Here is an 18941-nt window from a genome sequence, read left to right on the forward strand (position 1 = left end):
GCAGGCAATAAAAACACTACATATCTCAGGATTACTGCACGCGGACACTCCCACGCTCGCCGTGTGGCGTTCCACACGTAACCATGAACACAATGTTCAGAGCGAGGCGTGATGACGGGCGTACATTCAGAGGATCGGGTGGCAAACATGGAGGCCAACAGGAAGGCGCGTTCCCCTCCTGAGGCGGAGGGGCAGGGGAGGACGCCTCTCTTCGTTACGACGAGCTCTCACAGCGCCTCAGCAGCGACTCCGGAGGCCTGGGGTAGTAGCCGGCGGTGCAGGGCTTGTCCGGGGAAAACCTCGGGAACTTGTAGTCCAGAGGGAGATCTGGAAAGAGACGGAAGCTGCTCACCCATCGATGAGAACAAAGCATCAAGGGGGAACCTCCTCACCCCCCCCCCCCCCGCTTGAAACGTCTACCCTCACCACACAGCTATTGATCACTCTGTAAAGGGGGCGGGGGCTCCCCGGGGGAAGCGTGATCTCTGCTGACGGTTATTTTAAGACGTAATGATGTCAGAGGAAAGCAGAATCCGAGGTGTTCTGCAGGAGGCAGCGTGGACACAAGCAAGACGTTTCAGCCTCGGGGGGGTCTGGACCCGGGGCCGGTTGGGGTTACGTTCTCCCCCCCCCTGACTGCGGCTCCGCTTCAGGTGCTTCGGCCTCCTCCCACAGTCCCAAAACGTGCAACACAGGCGGACGGCTTTTCTTCTATGAGCATTAGAGAAGCAGCAAATAAAGACTCCACCTTTGCTCCAACGCATCTGGACGCGCGCCCAGAGCGCCGTGCGCGGGTCAGCAAACCGCTAACGCGCCGCAGAGGGGCAGGCAGTTCTGTGAACTTGTGTTTACGCAGAAACCAAACTGATATCGAGGCGCCTTAAAGGCGTGTTCAGGGGGTTCAAACCAGACATTCTCGCATTCCTGGACCCAGCAGCGACGTTCGCCTGCTACAAGCTAATGCTATCCCAGTGACTGGGTTTGTGTACTAATGGAACGAAACGACATTAACGCATTAAGATAAAAGATGGCGTCGGATGCTGGGATGGCGGGTCACCGGGCCATCTGGTTGAAACGTGACCCCGGATGCTGCAGCCACAGAGCGGACCGGTCTTTGCTCATGACCCTCAGCAGCCCTTTCATTACAATCACAGTCCTGTTCAGAATCCCTCGTGGCAGCAGCAGTTGGCGCTCATGCTAACTTCAATTCAATTCAATTCAACTTTATTTATATAGCGCCAGATCACAACAGGAAGTCATCTCAAGGTACTTTGCAGGATTAGCAGGGAAAGACAGAACCCAACTTGACCCACAAGAGAAAGAACTTTGGAGACGGAGGCAATGAACAACGTCCCTTTAACAGGCAGAAACCTTGGACAGAACCTAGGCTCATGGTGGACGGCCATCTGTCTGACCGGCTGGGTTGAGAGAGAGAGAGAGAGAATGGCAGGTCGGAGGAGAGTCAAAACAAGGAGATGTATAGGGAAGCGATAGCGAGACAGAGCAGGAGCAGTGAAAAACACACCTGTGTGGCCTCCAGTCCCCGCTTTGAACATGCCTGCGTTCAGTTGCTGGAGATGCTCTTTGAAGTGGGGAGGGAGACTTTTTAAAAGCCAGACTCTTTTCCAGTGTTTGCACATCCTGAGTCGTGATCTGTGGACCATATGGATGCGTTTACAGGAAGACAATGGCAACAAAATGAACTCCTGAACCGAGGACGCCGGAACCATTTTGATCTCGTCGCCATGCTTGTGCGAAGGAGTCTTCTTCATGGTTTACTGGCCAATGAAAGCATTTTCCCTCAGCCGCTGCTGAATACATTCGTTGGAAGTCTTCCTCCGAGTTCACCTGCGCTAAAGTCCTGACGATGTAAAGAACATTCCATGGCATCTTGAACTTCTGTTTGTGCTCCCTGTATCTTGTTGGGTGACGCGGACTGCGTGAGGAATGTGCCCCAGCCTGAATACCGCTGATGGATGACACAACGTTGACAGAACTGAGTTCAGCGCAAACAATGTTTGCTGCTTTGAAGCAATCACAGTAGACTGTCTGCTGTCAGTGTGCATGAATATGTCTGGGGGGGGGGGCGTGTAAGGCAGCAGCTGGTGAGTCAGCAAATCCACGCAGGATTGTTGCTGTTCTTTCTGTCACGCCTGAAAGGCGGCCGTGGTTTCACTATTTGAAGAGGCGCCGTGATTTGCCTGTAACAGCGGTGATGCTTGATGCTTGGTGCTTTCAAGGCGTTTTGCACTTTCACCACCGCCTTGATGTCAACAAACGGCTAAACCGTCTCTAAAGTTCTTCGTTTCGGGGTGTAAATGAACCCAAACCTGAGGAGCATGCTCTTTCAAAATATTCTCTCTCTCTCTCACTCTCTCTCTCAACCCAGCCGGTCAGACCCATGAGCCTATAGGTTCTGTCCAAGGTTTCTGCCTGTTAAAGGGACGTTTTTCCTTGCCTCCGTCTCCAAGGTTCTCTTGTGGGTCAAGTTGGGTTCTGTCTTTCCCTGCAGGTCTTTCCCTGGTAATCCTGTAAAGGGCCTTGAGATGACTTCCTGTTGTGATCTGGCGCTGTAGAAATAAAGTTGAATTGAATTCACCCTGCAACTTGACTTGATGTTTTATTTGTGCCAATAAATTTTTTTGACATAATTTCCAAAGTGCTTTCAGCCACAGTAATTGCTTCTCCCCATATTCGGTCATCCGGAAGATTCCAACAGATACAGTTGTGTCCAATCGGAGGTTATCGCTCGCTGACATCTTCTCATCCACTGGAGATCCACAAAGTCTCCTTCCAGCTCTCAGTGGCTCAGGGATGCTACGTTTCTCTTCAAAAATTAAAAGACGAGATATTTTTAACAGCTGTTCCCCTCTACGTTTTATAGTTAATGGCAGCCCTTCTGAACTTTATTTGAATCACTTCCATTCTTTTCTTATGATTGATGGAGCCTCTCTTTATATTTGCTCAATTTGTATATTTTTTCATTATTAATTCTTCTCTTTTTCTCTTCTTTCTTCGTGGGTTCATTTTTTGTACACTTTGTAAAAAAAACAGGAAAAAAAAGTCCTGGATTTAATTTCTTTTTCTTGCTGTGACTAAACAACGATCGTGACATTAATCTGTCTGATTTGCGGTTCTTGAATTGTTAATTTTCCGACTTTGATACTTTGCCATATTTTTTTCAATAATTGTTAAATAAATAAACATCAGACTGACATTTTCTGTTTATTTGGCCAAAGGTCTTATTGATCTGTGAAACAGAACAGATAAGAATGAAGTCGCTCATGCTGGCATGCTGCTGTAGCTTAGCCTGCCTGCTGCACTTGCCTGGGGGTGGGGTGATTGGTGAAGCGTCACGCTGACAGTAGGAGGGGTAAAGAAGACACGGCTGCTGGACATTGCACCGCGTGGCCTCTCCTCCCACTCACCTGCTATGTGCTCCACACTCGGGATGGCCATGGTGCTGTATTTGTGAATGCAGTGGGAGCACCAGGTCAGTTTGTGGCTCTCCTCGTCTCCTCCTGCGCTTCGATGTGCGTCGACAAAGTAGGAGCCCCACTGCTTGGACACAGCGGAGGGAGCCTTCATGCCCTGCTCCTGTTCAGACACACAAGCACCACATGACTGAGTGGAAATATTCACTTTCAGACAAGTGCAGACCTGAAAGATGGAAAAAGGAATTCTACCCGCGGCACACGAAGGACAGCAAGGCATCAGAATGTCCTTAAATCAAGACGCTCTGCTACGCGAGTCATTTCTGAGCTGCACTCATCAGTCATGGTACTGGAGCAATGAGATCTGATGAGCAGTGATCGTCTTGGCAACAGGATGCAGTGTTTAAAAACGGAAGTGGTGAGATAAAGTGCAGAGCTTTGTCATCTCATTTAAAGGGGAAGGATTCAAAGAGGTGATGAAAACAGAATCAAATCCACAGAGATTTGCACCAAATACGTTTAAATGTGCGTTTCAAAAAGCGGCGTGTGAGAGACGTCTGAAAACGTGCTGAAGCAGAACTCCGATTCAACGCCGATGAAATGAGTCAATAAGCAGAAGGAGCCAATCGTTCGTCCGCTCACTGCGGCACTTCCTGCGTGTTTCAGATAATGCTGACGATGAAAAGCGAGATCGCCACGGGAACAGGAAGCCCTCGCCGACATCACGATTTCATCAGAGACCTCGCCATCTGGCATGACCGAAGCTGATCTGACGGACGCTTCTCAGGAGCCCAGACACACACAGAAAACGTGGCGAACTTCAAGGGCATGCGTGAGTATGGCCAGGAAAAGGGGAGGGCGCTCACAGTCGGAGGTGGGGGTTGGGGATTGGAGGCGGGCTAAATGGAAACATCTGCTTCACTGAATTTACCTCAAACTTTCCCTTCTTCTCCGACGGCTCCACTTGGGCCTCATTGGACGTTGCAGCGTCGCTCTTCGGGACGCCCTCCCCCTCCATCTCCTCCACAATCATCACCGTCTCCCACTTCCCAAAGCTGCAGGCAGGGAACATGTCGGACCTCATGCTATCTCCAAAATACACAACCTGCAGCAAAAGGGGACAGGGAGGAAAGAAATGTACTGAAATGGTCTCGTAACAGCCCCCCCCCCCCCCCCCCCCCCCCAGGAAGCAGTAGACCAGACACAACTCATAGCAAGCCGAGGCAGGCTTCACTAACATGCAGGAAATCCAGGTGCACATCGCTCAGACTGCTCAATCCCATTTGTTTTGGGTTTATTCCCCTTGAATGGGGGGGGGGACGACTTTGGGAAAAAGATCCTTCTTCAAAATTTCTTTCACTACAAAAAAACAACAACTGCATTCAGTTAAACTTTGTGGAGGGACGGGGCACGGCCCACAGAGGGACGCAGTCTCCTGGGTGGCAACTCTACGTCCTGATCTGTAAAGCTGGGGAGGATGATGAAGAAGAAGAAGAAGAAGATGATGATAGACGGTTATGGGTGCATCACAATGATGACTCATATTGTTGCTTTCAGTCATTTCAGCTACTTTTACTGAGAAAGAGTCATCGAGGGAGGCACATCCCCCCGACCCCCGCCTTCCCCATTGCACATTTCCTGTTGCACATTTCCTGATGGATGCTGTTGCAGAGAAGACGTCCAACCTTCAGTCCAGTCAAAGTCCTCTTCCCATCGAGAAATCCAAATATCATAAGGCTGGACGACTGATTTCTAACTAATCTGAACTCTTTCGGGATCTTCTTCTCGAGGTTGTCTGTCCCAGGCGGGCCGTCCCGAGTGAAGCGTCTCTGTGCACCAGGAATGAGAAGGACAGATGTCTCTTCGGCGTGTCTGACTCAATCCACACACGTGACAGGACTCAGAGGACTTAAATATGTGAGGCATTCCAGTAGCTGGACCATGCGTCCCCCCCCCTCCCCTCACAGAGTCATGCTGTGTGCCAGCCCGGCCCTCGTAAACAAACGGGCGTTCTAACGGGGGCTGCTGCAGGCCAGGTCTGTGGGGAGGGGGCTGCAGGAATCGCATTTCCTCCAGACTTCCCACAGCTGATCTCTGCGTTCTCTCGTTGCTCAGCAGCGCCGCAGCCGCAGTCCTGGGATCACCGTGACAAATATTTAGTGAGGAAGAGGATGCATGAGAGGAGAGGAGGAGGAAGAGGAGGCAGCAAGTAATAGAAGAGAGTCAGTGTGGAGCAGGACCCGGGAAACATGCACTGCTTCCTGGCTGCTAATGCAACCGCTAGCTTGCAGGGAGGAGTCAGCAGCAATGTCGATGCCAAAGTCAGCATTGCTGGAAAAGTGAACCGCGTTCAAGAAGCAGTTTGACTCGTGTCAAACTGATGCGGGGCGGCTTCGGTAGAGCGGGCTGCCCAGGGACCAGTAGGTCAGCTGTTCGGATCCCGGCCCCAACGTGCTCCCAGTGGCGCCTTGCATGGCGGCAGCCCCCCACTGGTGTGAATGTAAAGTGCAGTCAGTCTACAGTAGTTCAGTTCTGTCTGCACATTTATGATTTCATGTTTGCACTTAAATGTTCATCCAAGAAAATAAAAAACATTTCAAAAAGGGTAACAATTTGTGGTTCATTTCAGAGACCTCTTTTTTCTCATTTGTATATTACTATTGCTACGAACGCAGTATTTCTTATTTGATTACTCCGTTAATTGATTGCTGCAGCCCCAGTTCCAATATGTGCTTTACAAACTAGCTAACTAATACTACTTGTACTAACTATGACCAAGTATCTTTAGTTAAACAAACTCGGATTCTCTCCAGACGAGCCCCGTCAGGTGAAAGGGGAGGGGGGGGGGGGGGGGGGGGGGGCTCTGGTCAACCCAGAGGACACTTTAAAGCAGCTCTAAGTGCAGGTTGACACTGAATTCCAGGAGCGCTTTCTCCACGTGGCTAAGAACAGAGGGGGCATTCAGCACAAGCTTGGGGGGGGGGGGGGGGTCTACTACTTAGTCCCATAGAAATCATCAATACCTGCATGTTTCATGTTGTTTCCAAATGTTGTCAGCACTATAACCTGCTGCAAACACGCATTTGGTGGCCAAAGCTTTGGCCTGAACCTTTGGCATGAACCTAACAGCACTTTAAGGGATGGAACCTTTAGCCTGAACCTAACAGCACTTTAAGGGATCAAACCTTTGGCCTGAACCTAACAGCACTTTAAGGGATGGAACCTTTAGCCTGAACCTAACAGCACTTTAAGGGATGGAACCTTTGGCCTGAACCTAACAGCACTTTAAGGGATGGAACCTTTGGCCTGAACCTAACAGCACTTTAAGGGATGGAACCTTTAGCCTGAACCTAACAGCACTTTAAGGGATGGAACCTTTAGCCTGAACCTAACAGCACTTTAAGGGATGGAACTTTTGGCCTGAACCTAACAGCACTTTAAGGGATGTAGGCGTAACCAATTCCATTCATTCATCCACTTTCTGCTGCTTTTCTGCGTGTCGCAGGACTTGCTGGAGCCGATCCCAGCCTGCTATGGGCGGAGGGAGGGTACGCAAACGCGTTTCCAGTGGATTGCGGGGCCACACAGACAGACAACGGCTCACGCACACACTCATACATTATGGACAATTCGGGGTAGCAAATTCACTTAAGTTGCATGTTTTTGGAGGTGGGAGGGAACTGGAGAAAACCCACGAGGACCCGCGATCTCCCTGGTGATTTCTCGACCCCGTTTTTCAGGGATTCCGAGCTGAGCCAGAGGCGTGTGTCTCTGTTTGGTCTCCCTCATGTCCAGGACGCTTCATGTGTTAGACAGAGAGGAGAGATGGTTCGAGAGAGGAGTTAAAGAAGGGACCGTCTGCAAATTCCAAAACCGCTGCAACAGCAAAGAGTGACACGACACAATATTCAATAACTTTACTCTTAGACACAGTACTCATTCGTGTTTTCACCAAGATTTGCATGATTATTCCTTGAAGGGATGAGGTAAAAAAAACAACAACAACACAGTTGCAAACTGTGTTTCCATTATTTAGTTACTTTATTTACTGTATCAACAAATTGATGTCATGAAAACATGAGCAATTTTATCTCTGTAGCAAACAGTGGATGCTGTTTTTATCGAGCTAAGCTCACTGAAAAACAAAAGCACGTCATGTACATATAGAGGTCTGAAGCGATTTATCAGCGATCGCCCAGCACTCAGCAGTCCTGTCCATTGTCATGCTCCTCCTCTTCATCAATCTCCCCGAGCTGATTTCCTGTGAAACCCTCATTTCTTGCAGCTTCTGCCAGCAACTAGAGATTGAGTCCTCCTTGAAGTAAACCTGAAGGGCTTTACAGCCAGAGGTCTGACGGCTTGCTCGAATAATACACAGTACGAGGAAGGTGGCCTACCTTCGGCTCTGGCTTCCCCGTCAAGGTCTTGAGTAGCTCATGGAGGTGCAGCCAGTTGCCCTGGGAGTACCAGCCCGGCCTGTCAAGGGATGGCAGCCCTTCACTGTCCTCCATGTCACTAACTAGAGGAGAGAAAGGGGGTCAGGGGGAGGATGAAGACACCATCTTTAATCCATTCATCCATGGATGGATGGCATAGATGAGACGACCTCAAACGCCTGATCGGCGTGGCACAACCCAAATGCATTAAATGTAACAGCATTCATTTTACTGGGACACCTTCCGCTATTGGAAGAGATCAACAGAGTTCATGTAAGTAGAGTAAGCTGCAAAGCTTTACAATGCTGATGTTGTATTACTGCGCTAATATAGCTGCTAATCTCAAGCTAAAATAGACCGTCTCTGCGGAAGAAAGGTGATAAAAATCCATGAAGCGTATTCCCCGTCCATACCGAGAGGTCTGAGGTTCGTGACCTCATGCAACATTCCAGCGAACATAAGCAGAGGAAGGGAAGTCCAGGCTGAGTGAAAGCAGAGCAGTGGCGACTGAGTCCAGATCATCCATCCACGGCAACCTCTGTGCACCGTGTCAGGCAGGAACACGTCCAACACTTCATATTTACCCTTCAAAAAGTGATGTGAGCATGCATTCAGCCGTGCAAAACGTCAAACCCACGCCGTCAGTAAGGACTTGAGGGGTTTCCATGTTGCCAACAAGTTTTATGTTTGAATAAAAGACTTAAAACTATGAAAGTCTGTCAGTGGAATGATTCCAGAAAAGTCCAATGACCGGGGGGTTAGAGTTTTTAAGAGCTCCAGAACACTACAACCTCCGGGGGAAAAAAGAGGAGAGGGATCTGGCTTGTTATCAGCATACAGCTCAAAACCCATCCTGCGTGGCGGTTTGGGGTGCGCTGGTGCACGTGGTAGGTACCCTGCATGTTTGTGAAGGTGCTATTAGTGCTGAACCATTGAGTTCAGGATTGGAGGGACTGATGTGGACGGCAGGCCTTGCTTACTCAAACAAGTCCATGCAAAAGCCCGTCCTGCCAGCATGACAGCACAGTGACAGTGTCTGGCTGGACCACTATGTAACGTGTTTTTAGCACCAACGATTCATTTGACTTAACCTTGATGAAAAGCAACACATCTTCAGATACGAGTGAGAACAGCGTTAGGCGATGTACTACTACGTTGTTTGCCATTGCTTAACGTGACGGATGAAGACTCGCTGGGAGATCCGGTGAGGTTTCTGCAGGGTCATGTCAAACGATCGTTCATCACAAGCTGCTCCTTCCTGTCGGCTGAGTTCATGAACACGCACATGCAGACGGTCAAAAAGACGGATTCAGCTTCCTCTTCCACTGAGCGGACAGCGCTCAGCTGCAGGCCTCACCCCCGAGGCTCGTTGCACCGCCTTAAGTTACTCTGATTACAGTTGTAAACTCAGTCTGATCTGAAGTTACCGCTGGAATTTATCTTAAAGGAATTACTTCTTACATAGTTTTGTAAGAAGTCAATTTTTATAATTTCATATCCATAAAGAAATGAGGACTTTCCAACCATCTCATGGAGTGAACGATGACCAGCTAAGCTAGCTAACAGCAGTTGTAGTTTCAGTAGTTTTAACTGTAAAGTGCTTTGTGAAAGGAGAATGCCTGACAGGTTTATAATGTTTCAATAAATATAATTGATTTAAATATTGATAAAAGCCGTAGACTGTCCTGAGATCAGTCATGAAACACGGGGATCTATCGCATATGATGAAGAGCCCAAACACGCTCATCATCTGGCACTGGTCTTCTTCTGTGGAACCTTTAGATAGAATAAATATTGAATTGGTTGGAAAGATTATTTAATTAAAACATTTAATTTTTCATTTGAAACTGTGATAGGTACCGGTGGCGTGAAGTGAAGGCATTCACTGCAGCCCTACTCTTTATTTATCTTCTATATTTTTCATCCTTTGTTCAGACTTTTTTTAACCAATACAATTAACCTTCAACACAACCGTGAACAAAATGTGTTTCCACATGACATTTGAAGAATTCAGCCTTTCTGGTTTTGAGCGAACGAAACCCTTTAGTTTAGACGGTGATCTGGAGAAAATGGACGTCTCACCATTTGCAGACAGCTGAGACTGTCTGTAATGTCTGTTAGACGGTGGACGGGTAATGTGTTAATGAGCTTTAATAAGTGAATTTGAGGAGAAAAGGTAACAATCCAGCCAATCCTCTCTGACCCTGAGGGTTGATAATGAGCAACTTAAGACAGCAGAATAACAAGTGATCGCTCTGACTAAAGACGGAAGTCTGTATCTGGGGATTCCAGAAGAAGAGCAGATGCCGATTCGTTGTTGTTGCCAATGTGGCAAAGGAATGTGTGTGTGAGACAGAGGGGGAGAGAAAGAGAGAGAGAGAGAGAAGGAGAAAGAGAGAGAGGATGACTCTGTCTTCACACAGCCTGTGTTCCTGGTGGCAGGAAAACAGAGCGGTGCCTTCCAGCACCCTCATTATGTAGGAAATGGATTTGAGATCTCTTTTTCCTCCTCCATACTATGATTTTAGTTTGTTCTACGAAAACCTGTAAAAAATGAGCTTTTTCTAAATGTGATTTGTGATGGCTGGCGATGAGAAGCTCTGGCTTGTGGCTTCTGTGGTATCTAGTCCATCCTGTTTGCTGGGGTGTGCTGGGGCAGCAGACTGAGGGTATCTAGTCCATCCTGTTTGCTGGGGCAGCAGACTGAGGGTATCTAGTCCATCCTGTTTGCTGGGGCAGCAGACTGAGGGTATCTAGTCCATCCTGTTTGCTGTGGTATGCTGGGGCAGCAGACTGAGGGTATCTAGTCCATCCTGTTTGCTGTGGTGTGCTGGGGCAGCAGACTGAGGGTATCTAGTCCATCCTGTTTGCTGGGGTGTGCTGGGGCAGCAGACTGAGGGTATCTAGTCCATCCTGTTTGCTGGGGCAGCAGACTGAGGGTATCTAGTCCATCCTGTTTGCTGTGGTGTGCTGGGGCAGCAGACTGAGGGTATCTAGTCCATCCTGTTTGCTGTGGTGTGCTGGGGCAGCAGACTGAGGGTATCTAGTCCATCCTGTTTGCTGGGGTGTGCTGGGGCAGCAGACTGAGGGTATCTAGTCCATCCTGTTTGCTGGGGCAGCAGACTGAGGGTATCTAGTCCATCCTGTTTGCTGGGGTGTGCTGGGGCAGCAGACTGAGGGTATCTAGTCCATCCTGTTTGCTGGGGTGTGCTGGGGCAGCAGACTGAGGTTATCTAGTCCATCCTGTTTGCTGGGGCAGCAGACTGAGGGTATCTAGTCCATCCTGTTTGCTGGGGCAGCAGACTGAGGTTATCTAGTCCATCCTGTTTGCTGGGGCAGCAGACTGAGGGTATCTAGTCCATCCTGTTTGCTGGGGCAGCAGACTGAGGGTATCTAGTCCATCCTGTTTGCTGTAGTGTGCTGGGGCAGCAGACTGAGGGTATCTAGTCCATCCTGTTTGCTGGGGTGTGCTGGGGCATTGATGGAGAAAAGGATGCTTCAGAAACTACGAAGCATTCTGGAACCCCCCCCCCATCAGCTCCTGGTACAACAAAGGAGCACACGGACAATGACACTGACGAGTGCCCCAGTGTTCGCTCATTTTGCCCGATATTCAAAGCCCCTCAGAATATTCTGTACTGTGACTATGCAAACTCCGAACGCACCAAATGAAAGATCAAAGTCTCCTCTTTCATACCGTTTCCCATTCCGGAGTTTTTGGCCATTAAAGAGAGGCAGTTATCAATCTCAGGTTTGGAAATGAATGTTTGGGTTATAAAAAACGTATTTGGATGTTAATGGCACAGAATTAATTAAGATATACAATGCATCATTGTAACCTTCTATTGCTTTATTATTATTTGTTTACTACTACACTTTTATATTTCTATTAATGCTCCACCGGCATACTGCTAATTTTTTATTTCTGAGTTTTGTTGCTGAAATATTCTGATTCTGAAATTAAACAACCGACCAATAAACACCTGGTCTAAAGTCAGCAGTGGCGGTTACTTAAACAGAATTTAGTTTCACAACAACACACCTGCACCCTGCTGGTTAAACATCCGTGATTTAACAAGGCCATATAGGATTTATCTAATGAGAAGTGAGGCATTAGAGAAGCGTGGCTGAACTCACCAAGGGTCCTAAAGGGCCTCTGCTGGGGCACCAAGGAGAAGAAACCGGGCTTCAGGGCATTTGTGATGATGATATCAAACAGCTCTTCAAAGTCCTTCCTGTAACAGCCAGAGAAACAACAAGGACCTCACGTAGCTGCGTGAAGAACAATGTCTGGACAGCATCCAGATAGCAAACACAAGCAGCTCAGCGAATCTCAGCCGTCTGTGCAGATGATGGAGGACATGGAGTAATGAACAGTGTTTGTACAGGAATGGTTCGACTAACACAGTGAACATCTTCAGGGGGCTGTTCACAGTCCCACAGAGACACAAGCATTAAGTTTCAGTTAGCGTGCTGAGAGCTCGATGGTGTTTGTTCTATCTGATGATCTATTGTGTCAAAGGCTGCACTGAGATCTAATAAAATAAGCACGGAGACGAGTCCATTATCAGACGCTAGTAAAGGTCATTGGTGACTTTAACTAATGCTGTCTCTGTGCTATGATGAGCTCTGAAACCTCAAATAACTGATTGTCTTGTAAGAATTCACACAGCTGACTGGAAACTGCTTTCTCTAGAAGCTTTGACAGGAACGGAAGGTTTGAAATTGGTCGATAGTTAGCCGAGAAATCAGGATCCAGTGTTGGTTTTTTGATAAGCGGTTTAATGACCGCTGTTTTAAAAGACTCGGTACATAGCCTGTGAGTAATGATAGATTAATTATATTTAGCAAAGCAATTCTAATTGAGGGGAAGACTTCTTTAAGTAGCTTAGTTGGGACCGGGTCTAGGAGACAATTGCACGGTTTAGATGAGGCAACAGCCACACTTAGTTGCTGCAGGTTAATGGGGGTGAAACTATCCAAGTAATATCAAGAGTAACAGCCGTATCTCTACTTCCATCGCTCAGGGAGGGGTTAATGCCACACGAAGGCAGACGCTGACGAAATGTCGTCCCTAATAATAAATTAGATTTTGTTGTTGTTATTACAGGGGCCACCCACCAACGAACCAGCCCAGGGCCCCAGAGCGCGGGCCGACGGCCAGGGCTATCGCAGCGGCACGGGCCACCATCTAACCCAGACGAGCAGCGCCAGAGGAGTGGACGCTAGCAGCGTAGGGGGCGTGGGCCCAGCCCGGCTCCCACCCAGCCACACGGAGGGAAACAGATTATTATCATCACTGTGGGAAGGAGAGGGGGGAGCAAGAGGCAGATCCAACACTCCAGACCCCCAAGCCCCGCCAATAGAAGCCCTGGTGGAATACACCCTACCCTCCTATGGTGCTCCCCACCGTCCCCCCACGTCCCCCCACCGTCTGCTAGATGCACCAATGATTTGACCCTTCTCAAACAGACCAACATCTTTTCCACGAACACAGGATGTGTATCTTGAAATGTTTAGGAAATGAGAAGCAACTCCTTGAATCGGTTGGGGGGGGGCACACGGGGAGAACATACAAACTCTTCATAGAAAGGCCACAAGTCAGATTCAAACCTGTGAAGCAACAGCGCTTACCACTGCGCCACCGTGCCTCCCTCTACGACTGCAGTTGTATTAAAGGACTTTGAGGTAAAAGTAAAACTCCTCGCATTTCCAAAATATCAAAAGGTGGGTCTCCTCATGTATACATCAGAGTACTTAACACCAGAGTACTTAACACACACACACACCAGAGTACTTAACACACACAAACACGCCAACGCGTGTCTGTGTGTGTGTGTTGTTTAGTGTCTGTGTGTGTGCGTGTGTGTTGTTTAGTGTCGGGGTGTGCGTGTGTGTTGTTGAGTGTCGGTGTGTGTGTGCGTGTGTGTTGTTTAGTGTCGGGGTGTGTGTGTGTGCTGTTGAGTGTCGGTGTGTGTGTGCGTGGGTGTGTTGGTCGTCCTCAACAGCATGGCAAAGTTGGATGCCGAGGGTTGACTCGCTACGCTCGTCAACTTGTCTTCTGCGTTGCAAAAGCAACAGCCCCTTACGCCTAGGATAGGCGCTCGGGCCTAATAATAATCTCCAGAAAGCTTTCTGGCTTTAAGCCAGCAGAATCCTGTCGCACCGCTTTGGCCTTGTCGTGCTACTTCTTACAGCTGACTGCCGCTGGCCTGCGGCCGGCGGTCCTCACCACACAGCAGCGGCTGCCGGCCAATGACGGGCTTCTCCAGAGAGGTGCAGAACCGAGGAGGAAATACCGGGGCCGCAGAGCCGGGAGGAGACGACGGCCTAGGAAGAGGAGATCCCGTCCATGCCTTCCTTCCGTTGTTATGGGAAACGTAAGATCGCTTGAGAATAAGATGGAGGAGCTAACATCACTCGCAAGGAGCGACGGCGTGTTGCGTTCGAGCTCCTTTATGTGCTTTAAGGAGACGACGACATGCCAGACTCTATTGTGAGCGTGGCTGGCTTTCAATCGGTGCGGGGGGGGGGCAGGAGTCGCAGTGAGAGCGGCAAGAAGAAGGGAGGGGGAGTCCAGTGTCGTCTTCTGGGCTGTGGACAGACTAAGTCAACTCATCAGGAAGGCAGCTTCTATCGTGGCAGAGAGGAGGATGCTGAGGAACCTGATCAGCATCAGCAGAGCGCCAAAGGAGCTATTTTCTCCCGGTGGTCATTGTATAACTCCTCCCCTTTCTGCAGGGAGGAGCTAGCATTCGTTACCCTTTAATATCACCATGTGCACCACAGTTTTGTTCATCACGGACTTTATCGTGGTCACTATGATTTTACACAATCTGGTCTTTACTTACTTTTACTGCTTGACATTTTATATTTATATTTTCACCTATTTTGTGTTCTTTCGCCATTAATGTCGGGGTAATTCCCTGACACCCTGTGTAAGAAATAATTAAACGCACACAAAATGAATCAGGCAGACAAACTTCGATACTTTACCAGCTGGGAGGGGCCTTGTTCGCCCAGCAGCCGCGACCAAAGACCCTCCCCCACCGGGTCCTCTGGGACCTTTTATTAACCCGGTGAAAGTAGGCGGTTCTCAGGTATTTGCAAAATCCCTACCCCCTTCGATAAATCAGAGACAAAAGGAATTCTTCTAGAGAAACCCTCGTGGCGTCCTCCATTTTAAAAACTCTACTGTGTGACAATGAAAACGAAACAATAACCCTAACAATTTCATATTGTGATCTTTACTCTGTTCAGTGCTTGTATATTTTTTATTTTTTTATTTTCTGTAATTCTTTGGAGCAACCTGGAAACAGAATGTCCTTCGGTATTAATAAAGTTCTATCTTATCTTATTTTATCTCTTCTCATCTCATGCAGTGGTGCAACAGAAGCCTTGAACCTGGTAAAGCTGTGATTTGAACCTGATTTTGAGCAAACACAGACCGGCGCACCGCTGGGGTTCGTTGGAGGTGAGACGATGTGGTTCTGCAGGTCACAGACAAAGAGGGGAGGCAATGAGCCGGCAGGGGAACAGGGTGAGGAACAACGAGCGTGGCCAGGCTGTGTGCTGCTTAACAGGAAATGGTGGTGTTGGGGGCGGGGGGGCGGGTCTCTGCTGGACCACAAAGTGGTTTGAGTATGAAGAGTAAAAAAACAGATCACCTAACCAGGCCAGAGGAGTATAAAATAACATGTTTGTTGAAGCACAGCAGCAGCAGGGACACGATGTTTTTTCAAGTCTCTCATGCTGCCTGGTTGAGAGTGTCGAAGAGGCTTCGCTATAAAAATCAGTTAAGCCCCACATTGTGCAGCAAACGCAGTCACGTGCGACGCCAGCGTTCAGACGACAACAGGCTTGTCCAGGCGGAAAGGCCGTCTGTTGCATCTCCACAACGTCAAATGTGTCACTGTGGTTCCAACATGATGGATAGAATGTTTTTAGCAGGAGAGAACCCACGCAGACACGGGAAGAGAGGCAGATTTCAGTGTCTGGGTTGGCAGTGAATGTTTGGGTTAGAAAAAACGTCGTTAGACGTTATTGGCACTGGAAGAGTTAATATTGTGTATATGAGCTCCAGGGCAGCTGGGCGGAGTCAGACAGAGCCTGCTGGGCTAATGAGCACCAGCTCCACCCTTCCTCTCCCCGTGCAGCATGATCCCCAAGACCCAAAATTAGACCATGATCTAATTGAGCAGGTTTTTATGTATCTATATGCATATTATATTTATTTAAATAATACAAATGAGAATGCATTTACGTACTGGCGCTTGGAGAAGTGCCGGTACGCTCAAGGGATATCTTTAGAAGTCCCAGTACTCTGTACCGGCCCACTTAAGGCACTGATATGAATAGTTTTAGTACTTTTAGTACTTACTTTCAGTACTAAGTAAAAACAAAAGAAAAGTTCAATGTTGCCTGTTGAAGGCTGTGTGAGTGTACAGCACTGTGATGATGATGATGATGATGATGGTACTGTGACTCACATCACACATGCAAGCTAAGATTGCCCATAGGAATGACTGATGAAATTTGAGCGCAGGAAGGAATGTTGTGAGTAGTGGGAAACCTGTCAGCCTCGACTCTGGGCTCATTGATCTCACGAGGACTGTCATGGTGATCAGCCTGTGGCCGGAGCAGCCTTACCCCAAGATGTGTTCGCAGATAAGCCTGCAGTAGTCGCTGTGGGAGCTGGTGATGAGGAGGAGCACCTTCCCCGCGGTCTTCATGCTGTGCAGCCAGGTCTTCACCGAGTCAGAGCAAGGCTGCAGGAACCGGCCCGGGTCCCTCTTCACGCTGGGGAAGTACGTTCCTGCATCGTCTGCACAAACATACAAGGCCAGCTAAACAATGAGCTTTAATCTCAAAGACATTCAATTCAATTCAATTTAACTTTATTTGTATAACGCCAGATCACGACAGGAAGTCATCTCAAGGCACTTTACAGGAGTAGCAGGGAAAGACCTGCAGGGAAACACAGAACCCAACTTGACCCACAAGAGCAAGCACTTTGGCAAACGGAGGCAAGGAAGCACTTCCCTTTAACAGGCAGAAACCTTGGACAGAACCTAAGACTCATGGTGGGCGGCCATCTGTCGGGACCGGCTGGGTGACATGAGGCAGATGGGGCAATCATGGGCTGCACCATATACAATATGCAGGAGGTTCTACAGCCCCCGGGCCTAAACTTGGTTGAACTATGCAACATTTTGGTCCAGTGTTACAATAACTGCCTCAAACTCCATACAAGGGAGTGTCTTTTCAAAGAATGTTCATCTCCCCAGAGGAATTCCAGAATCCATGCCAAGGAGCAGCACAAGTCATGTGGAGGAACACCTCACCAAGAATTGTTTTTAACCGGGTTTGGTTCAGTTATTGTTGCTTAGGATGGAACAACCAGCTTTTAAGCTCAGGGGGTGAAACCTTTTCTCTCTGCTGATTTGAGAATTGATTTGAATATTGCCTTGTTGAATAAAATTAGAGCTGTGTTGGAAAAGTAATGCAACAATTAGAAGGTGAGGCCAATCCCAAAGCTCATGTTGGAAAACTTGAAATTCAAACTGAGAGACTTTAGGTCTTGAGAGAGATGTTTGACATTTTCTATTTGCATTCAATGCAGCAAATGCATTTCATTTTGATGACTTGTGCTTTAAGTCTTTGTGAACTCTTGATACTGCACAAAAAGGTCTTGGGTGCTAACACAGCATCTGGTTATGCTACAAATGTGGGCGATGAATTTCAGTGTCTTGCAGTGAACGTTTGACACCTTTGGACATGCTGCCCTCCTGTGGGGAAACACAGGACCACCTTGAGGGGGTACTCAAAATGCAGTGGGGGGCTTTAACCAGAAGATGACGACAAACACAAGAAAACAAAAGCAAAGAGTCCAATCAAGCGCTCAGAATTCACACTGTTAAAAATGTCCCAGATCTAAACATCTGCTTCTGATTTCCAAACATGTTTCCTCAGAAGTTTTAATTGCACCTACAGCTCATTAGAAATTCAGCTAAACATCGTTTTGCTTTCATTTCTGGGGGGGGCAGCTTCTCCGCTGGGACCCTGCAGTCGAGAGCACGTCCTGCCTCATTACCCGCAGTCAGGGAGGTCAGCTGAGGGAGGCGAAGAGAGCGCCTGTGTGTGAGAGGATAAACAACGACTGACCTCTCCGCCGTCCTTCTCGCTATGTTTAACGCTGGAGAGATTCAAAGTGGTCCCGCTGGGCCCAGAAAAGTACCACCCACAGCTTAAAGGACTGGAGAACGGGTCCACAAACGGGGACATGGGTTTGATTCCACAGAGGAGCACATAGAGCCACCCCTCACTCTGTCGCGGTGCACTTTGTGTGGATTTACTTGCAGAACATCCATATATCGTGGATATAATGCCCAAAATAAGCAATAAAACAAGTAAAAGATTACATGTACTACAACACATATACAGCATTTAATAAAATACAGTACCGGTACTGTACATATTGAACAAGATCATTCCAATTCTAATCCCTGCATTACTTCCCTAATCCAATGAATATAAGCAGGATGACTTTTACTCGTCTAATTCAATATCATCAAGCGGCGGGCATGCAACGAAGGGGGCCAGATATCCCTAACTCGTCCCCAACAACGCCCAAATATGGCTATTAAAGGATCCGGTGGAAGCGTCTTACCAGATATTGCGGAAAGGGATCGAAAAACTGAATAAAAGATGGAAACGACCAAAACATATGTCCCAAAGAGACTGGGGAATAGTGACATCGAGGACAGTCTGGTGGAGCATGAGGGTAGAAGTTAGGCACTTTGTCATTAGGGTCTATGAATCTATGAACTACCTAAAATTGGACGAGGCCATGCCGATACAGAGAGAGGAGGTGTGTGTGTGCCGTAGGATGTTTTTCAAGGCATCTTCAGACAGTTTTTCCCAAGTCTCCCTCCCCCCTATTCCAACTAATGTCAGTTAGAATGGGGGGGAGGGTCTGTTTGCCTTCAATGGATAGGCCAGTCAAAGATACAAAGATATATGACATAAAATGGAATCCAACCCACGGCCACGATGCTGGGGCTCAAACTCC

General features: G+C 48.2%; 1 protein-coding gene across 1 annotated transcript in view; it reads right to left on the reverse strand.

The window, feature by feature from the left end:
- Positions 1 to 214: 214 nt before the first annotated feature.
- nt5dc1 (5'-nucleotidase domain containing 1) overlaps positions 215 to 18941 on the reverse strand; it is a 39470-nt gene continuing 20743 nt past the window's right edge. Inside the window, exons 7-12 of the mRNA XM_068753923.1 lie at positions 16520 to 16694; positions 12008 to 12105; positions 7832 to 7953; positions 4366 to 4539; positions 3429 to 3597; positions 215 to 327 (exon numbers count right to left, since the gene is read on the reverse strand). Of these exons, the coding sequence (XP_068610024.1) occupies positions 215 to 327; positions 3429 to 3597; positions 4366 to 4539; positions 7832 to 7953; positions 12008 to 12105; positions 16520 to 16694 (851 nt within the window). The remainder of the gene's footprint in view (positions 328 to 3428; positions 3598 to 4365; positions 4540 to 7831; positions 7954 to 12007; positions 12106 to 16519; positions 16695 to 18941) is intronic.

This window comes from Brachionichthys hirsutus, chromosome 20, assembly GCF_040956055.1.
Source record: "Brachionichthys hirsutus isolate HB-005 chromosome 20, CSIRO-AGI_Bhir_v1, whole genome shotgun sequence".
Classification (NCBI taxonomy): Eukaryota; Metazoa; Chordata; class Actinopteri; order Lophiiformes; family Brachionichthyidae; genus Brachionichthys; species Brachionichthys hirsutus.